The sequence below is a fragment of the Hipposideros armiger genome, unplaced genomic scaffold, assembly GCF_001890085.2.
Source record: "Hipposideros armiger isolate ML-2016 unplaced genomic scaffold, ASM189008v1 scaffold_1124, whole genome shotgun sequence".
NCBI classification, from domain to species: Eukaryota; Metazoa; Chordata; class Mammalia; order Chiroptera; family Hipposideridae; genus Hipposideros; species Hipposideros armiger.
This window is the reverse complement of record NW_017732474.1, coordinates 284739-291788: the sequence shown is the minus strand read 5'-3', so window position 1 is coordinate 291788 and position 7050 is coordinate 284739. Positions and strand designations below refer to the sequence as shown.

Here is a 7050-nt window from a genome sequence, read left to right as displayed (position 1 = left end):
TTGAATGTTTTGTAAAATTCACCTGTGAAGCCATCTGGTCCAGGACTTTTGTTTGTTGGAAGCTTGTTGATTACTGACTCAATTTCTTTGGTAGTGATCAGTCTGTTCAGAGTTTCTGTTTCTTCTTGGTTCAGACTTGGTAGATTGTATGCTTCTAAAAATGTATCCATTTCTGCCAGATTGTCAAATTTGTTGGCATATATTTGCTCGTAGTATTTTCTTACAATTTTCTGTATGTCTGTGGCATCTGTTGTCACTTCCCCTCTTGCATTTCTGATTTTATTAATTTGGGTCATCTCTCTCTTTTTCTTGGTGAGTCTGGCTAAGGGTTTGTCGATTTTGTTTATCTTTTCAAAAAACCAGCTCTTGGTTTCATTGATCTTTTGTATTGTTTCCTTGGTCTCTATTTCATTTATTTCTGCTCTGGTCTTTATTATTTACTTCCTTGTACTCCCTTTGGGCTTGCTTTGCTGTTCTTTCTCCAGTTCCCTTTGTAAAGATAGTCTGTTGATATGAAATTGTTCTTGTTTCTTTAGATAGGCCTGTGTTGCTATGACTTTTCCTCTTAGGATTGCTTTCATTACATTCCATTGATTTTGAGTTGTTGTGTTTTTATTTTCATTTGTCTTGAGATAGCTTTTGATTTCTTCCTTGATCTCAGTTTTGATCCACTTGCTATTTAGTAGCATGTTATTCAGCCTCCATGTATTTGTGTGCTTTCAGGATTTCTTTTTATAATTGATTTCTAATTTTACAGTATTGTGGTCAGAGAAGATGCTTGATATGATTTCAATCTTTTTACATTTATTGAGACTGGTTTTCTGTCCTAACATGTGGTCTATCTTGAAAAATGTTCCATGTGCACTTGAGAAGAATGTATATTCTGTTGCTTTGGGGTGAAATGCTCTAAAAATATCAATTAAATCCAGCTGGTCTAAAGTGTCATTTAAGGCCACTCTTTCTGTGTTGATTTTCTGTCTGGCGGATCTGTCCATTGGTGACAACGGGGTATTGAAGTCCCCTACTATGATGGTGTTACTGTTGGTCTCTGTATTTTTGTCTGTCAAAATCTGTTTTATATATTTAGGAGCTCTTATGTTGGGTACATAGATGTTTACTAGGGTTACATCCTCTTGTCGAATCAATCCTTTTATTACTCTGTAGTGTCCTTCTTTGTCTTTTATTGTAGTCTTCATTTTAAAGTTTATTTTGTCTGAAATAAGTACTGCTACTCCCGCTTTTTTCTCATTTCCAGTAGTGTAAAATATCTTATTCCATCCCTTTACTTTCAGTCTATGTGTGTCTTTTGATCTGAGGTGAGTCTCTTGTAAACAGCATATGCATGGGTCCTGTTTTCTTATCCACTCAGCCACTCTATATCTTTTGATTGGAGCATTTAATCCATTCACATTTAAAGTGATTATTAATAGGTGCATATTTATTGCTGTTTTGTTATTTGTATTTCTGATCTTCCTGGGTTAGCTTCCCCCCCCCCCTTTCTTCTGTTTAAAAAAGCCCTTTTAGCATTTCCTGCAATGCTGGCTTGGTGGTAGTGAATTCCTTAAGTTCATTCTTTTCTGAGAAGCTCTTTATCTCTCCTTCAATTTTAAGTGATAGCCGTGCTGGGTAGAGCAATCTTGGTTGTATGCCTTTATTTTGCATAACTTTGAATATTTCTTGCCACCTCCTTCTGGCCTGCAGAGTTTCTGTAGCAAAGTCCGCTGTTAGTCTTATAGAAATTCCTTTGTATATAATCTGCTGTCTTTCTCTTGCTGCTTTTAGGATTCTATCTTTGTCTTTAACCTTTGCTATTTTAACTATGATGAGTCTTGGTGTGAACCTGTTTGGGTTCAGCTTGTTTGGAACTCTCTGCACTTCCTGGGTTTGTATGTTGATTTCCTTCACCAGGGTAGGGAATTTTTCAGTTATTATTTCCTCAAATACATTCTCGATCCCTTGTTTCTTCTCTTCTCCTTCTGGTATTCCTATGATGTGAATATTGTTGTGCTTGATGTTGTCTCAAAAGCCTCTTAAATTATTTTCATTGTTCCTTATTCTTTTTTATTTTTGTTGTTCCAACTGGTTGATTTCTGCTATTTTGTCTTCTAAATTACTGATACGATCCTTTGCTTCATCTAATCTACTGGTGATTCCTTCGAGCGTGTTCTTCATTTCAGTTATTGTATTCTTTCATTGTAACTGGTTGTTTTTTATGATTTCTGTATCCTTCTTTATGTCTTCCCTAAGTTCCTTAAACATTCTTATCATCAGTGTTCTAAACTCTGTCTCTGAAAGGTTGGATACTTCTTTTTCATTTAGTTCCATTTCTTGAGGTCTCTTCGGATCTTTTACTGGGACATGTTTCTTTGTTTCTTCATTCTGGCTGTCGGTCTGTGATTGCTTCGATAGATCACCAGTGAGCGAGTCCATTTGCCGGCTCCACTGGTTCTTCTGCTGGCCTCAGCGTCACCGAGTTGAGCAAAGAGCGTCCTCACTAATTTCTATTTCCAGGTATCGTAGAACTCCTCTTCCCGGAAAAGTAACTCTGGGCTGGTGAGCGCGGTGTGGGCTGGAGGATCTCTTCCCCAACCAGAGAAACCTCCCCACCACTGAGGTGTCCCCTCACGGGGTTCACCCTCTCTCATCCGCCCCTCCAAGCAGACTCGACATGGCCTCCTCTTTAAGTCTTTCATTTAGAGGTTTTGTTCATCTAGTGTTCAGGGAACTTCTGAGGTTAAATATCTTATAAATTATTTGTAACTTTGGTGTGATCCTGGGAGGCAGACGGCACAGCGTCTGTCTATTCTGCCATCTTATCGGAAGTTCTCACCATATTTGTTAATCACAGTTCATAGTCCTAGCTACTGTACTATGTTGCTTTACACACACATGCACACATGTGCATGTACACACACACACACACACACAATTCGCTTATGGATCCCCATTGCTTTTAAAATGGGCCATACTATTTATAATGGCCTAAGGCTATTATTTTTATCTCCTGTAACCTCTGCCTGCCTCTCCAGCCTCATCTCTTGCCATTCTCAGTTTTGCAGTTCAAGCTGTATCCACCCCAGTCTGCTTTAGTTCCCCATACAAGTCATGCTCTTTTTCACCTCTATGGCTGTAGTTGTATTATCCCCTTTTCTTTGACTCTTTGCTCCCTTTCTTTCTCCTCCCCTGTACCTAGCTAACTTCTTTTTCTTTAAGTATACAGTTCAGTGGTATTAAATTTATTCACATTTGTGCAATCATCACTACCATCTATCTCCATAGCTCTTTTTATCTTGTAAAACTGTAACTGTGTACCCGATAAACAATAGCTCCCCATTTCCCATTCCCATGAACTCCTGACAACCACCATTCTACTTTGTGTCTCTATGATTTTTGACTTCTCTAAATAAGTCATATAAGTGGAATCACACAGTATATTTCTTTTGGTGACTGCTTATTTCACTTAGCATAATGTCTTCAAGGTTCATCCATGTTGAAGCATAATGACTGAATAATAATGAATGTCAACTATAATTATATATATATATATATATATATATATATATAGTCACAGGATGTGGAGTACAGCATAGAGAATAGAGTCAATGGAATTGTAACAGCTATATATGATGTCAGAGGGGGTAGTAGATTGGGGGGGAGTTATCACTTTGTGAGTAGTGTAAACGTCTAACTATTGCATTGTTTTGTACACCTGAAACAAACAAACCAAAAAAAAACACAGAAAATAAAAAGATTGGTGAGGTTGTGGAGAATTGGAAACTTTGTGAACTGTTGATGTACTGTGACATGGTATACAGCTGCTATGGAAAACAGTATGGTGATTCTTCAAAAAATTAAAACCTAGCTAACTTCTATACACCTTAAATGCTCCACTCAGTTATTGCCTCCTCCAAGAAGCCTTGGCTATGCAGTGCAGATTTGCCAGTCCCTTGTGCCCTATTCTGCTTTGCTCATATCCATTTTAGTGCCCTTACTGGATTGTTTTGTAACTGTCTTTTTATACTTCTGTCTCCCTCAGTAGGCTGTGTACCCCCAGCGCTTTTCCCCATTGCACCCAAATATCTTGCTTTACCCTTCTACTTTAGTGTATGTTTTTCTAGGACTTTTGCATTCCAGACTTTGGCATACACTATAATGCCAAGAAGAGAAGAAAGGGACTATAAGATTTTGACTCTTTGTGTTTGACTGTGTGAAAAATTAATATGAGGACATACTGGGGATCATGAACATCTTTGGAGAAATTGAGATCACGTGAAAAATATATTTTAGAGCTTAGTTTTGGTAGTTTGGTAAGAGTAAACTGCTTTAGGGTAGGCTAGACCCCCAAATATATAACGGCTCAAACAGTGATGTATTCCAAGACAGGTATTTGTGGTGAGCAGGATAGCTCTCCTCCACATGGTCAGTGAGGGACACATGCTGACAGAAGTCCCTAAGTCATCCTAGGTTACCACATCCCAGTCAGCCAGAAGAGGGAAAGAACATGGAGGAGCACACATGGGAGACTTCTATAGGCCAGGCCTGGAGGTACCACTCATCATTTTTCTGAACATTCCATTATCAAGAATTTAGTCGGTGCCACACCTTACTGCAAGGGATACTGGGAGATGGAGTCCAGTCATGGGCCCAAGGAAGCTAGTGATCTTTCTAGATATGTTAACCTTAAAGTTGGTCTAGTAAGATATATGGTGCATATCTATTTAACCTTTGCCACGGGAAGCTGGAGTAGTCAAATATAGGCAGTATTTAAAACCATGGCTGACAGCTGAGCTCCCTATTGAGTTGCTTACCAGGAAAGAGCTGCTGGAGGATGACTTGCAAAGCTGATGATCCCTTAACCATTAATCACTGACACTTTGTAGTTTGCTTTTAGTAAAATTCCAGCTAAATTAGTATACAATTTTATAATATTGGCCCCCAAATATACTTTCCTCCTTTGTATGTCTAGACTAGAGAGAGTGTTAAATAGATGGCAAAGTAGCAACCTGATTCATTGCTAGCCAACCAAGAGGTAATTAGAACCAAAGGGGGGAAAAGATAAAATCAAAAAGGAACTCATTTCCATTCCAAACCATAGCCACAGGCATGAGCTGATTCCCTGCCAGTTTGTGTTTGTCCAAAGCACACATTTGTTGATGATTTCATGTAGGCCAGGAGAATGAGTAAATGGGAATCAATTTGAAATGAAATATCCCCGTAATTCTCTGCTAAGAGGCATGTAAATTCCCTGGAGAGTTTTGTAAAACAGCTAACCAGGCTCTACCCCCAAATGAGGCTCATTTGGTTGGCTCGTGGTCCCACCTGGGAATCTGGATTTTTTAAAGTCCTCTGGATAATTCTGATGCAGTGCCAGATTTTGGGAACCATTTCTTTAACATTATGGGAGGGGAATAGAAAAGCATGTCAAAGCACAAACCAGAGTGATTTTGTTAAATATACAAAACGAGTAATCCTAAGGAAGATCTAGTCTCGTAGCTTGATATATAGAGCTGTGCCTGGGGTTAGACCCATTCATGGGGAACCAGAAATCGGGCCTCTTTTGGGGTCTGGCCATGCAGCTGGCTGTAAACTAGGAAAGGTATTATGCATGTAGACTTCCTCCCGGTAATCTCAGGTGCCTAACTTGTTCTCTTGTTTTCCCAGTTTGTTGCACAGCCGAATTGCCAACAGTTGCTTGCCACTCTGTGGTATGACGGTTTTCCTGGATGGCGGCGGAAACACTGGGTAGTCAAGCTTCTGACCTGCATGACCATTGGGTTCCTGTTTCCCATGCTGTCTATAGCTTATCTGATCTCACCTAGGAGCAACCTTGGTCTGTTCATCAAGAAACCCTTTATCAAGTTTATCTGCCACACAGCATCGTATCTGACCTTTCTCTTCATGCTTCTCCTGGCTTCTCAGCACATTGTCAGGACCGACCTCCATGTACAGGGGCCTCCGCCAACTGTTGTGGAATGGATGATATTGCCTTGGGTTCTTGGTGAGTCAAAGGGACCAAGAGATATTGCCAGGCTGACTGCTGGTCCTGGCTAAAGAAACTGCTGGAATAGGCAGTTGGACTGGCCCTGAACTAGGGCACCTTCCCTCTGTGCAGTAGGGTATTCCTCTGTTTGGAGTCTCGGAAATGTGGTTTCTTCTTCCCCAGGACCTCAGTATTCACTCAGTATTTTCTGGTTCACAGAGAGATTGGCAGTGCACCCAGGGTTTATTTCTGCTAACTTAACATCATCAAGGACAAGGAAGATGTGTCTGTCAGTTGCTTTAGTTGGAAAGCCAGTGTCAGTCATGACAGGCCTCAGGTGAGCTAGGCAGGGCAAGTGCTGATCAGTCTAGTCAATGCCCTCTTTCCCATAACTTGGGAAGGGGACACTTGTATCTACTGCTTTCTCATGGCTATTCCACACAATCTCAATCCTTATTCAGAGTAGACACCCTATTTGGATACTGATTTAACAATCAGGAGGAGAACCTAGGAAATGCACACAATTCATGGTAGCTGCCTTATTAATAGTGTCCAGGCATAATTAGATTGCACTGGACTCTCCAATACATTGCCATCCTCCAAATCCTTGCTACTCAAACTGTGATCTGCAATCCAGCAATGTCAGCATTACCTGGGCACATGTTAGACATACAGAATATCAAGTCCCACCCTGGAACTATGGAATCAGAATCTGTGTTTTAACATCATCCTCAGGTGACTCATATGCACCTCTGCTTTCTACATTCTAAGGCTAAAGAAACAGCTATGTTATCAGGCACAATTCCATGAAACCGCCACACAATGAGAAGAAAAGGGGGAAAAGGTGATTCTAAATTATTTGGAGCCCCATTGCCTGGCTTCAGCTCCAACATCTGGTACTTTGGTCCATGGTCAGCTTGCTCACTTCAAAACTTGTTGAGAAGTTTTCCCACAGCAGTTCTCAACCTTCCTAATGCTGCGGCCCCTTAATACAGTTCCTCATGTTGTGGTGACCCCCAACCATAAAATTATTTTCGTTGCTACTCTATAACTGTAATTTTGCTACTGTT

General features: G+C 40.3%; 1 protein-coding gene across 1 annotated transcript in view; it reads left to right on the top strand.

Annotated features, from left to right (window-relative positions):
* Positions 1 to 7050, top strand: part of TRPC5 (transient receptor potential cation channel subfamily C member 5) — a 176909-nt gene that overhangs the window by 117166 nt on the left and 52693 nt on the right. The window contains exon 3 of the mRNA XM_019632331.1: positions 5662 to 5998. Within this exon, the coding sequence (XP_019487876.1) occupies positions 5662 to 5998 (337 nt within the window). The remainder of the gene's footprint in view (positions 1 to 5661; positions 5999 to 7050) is intronic.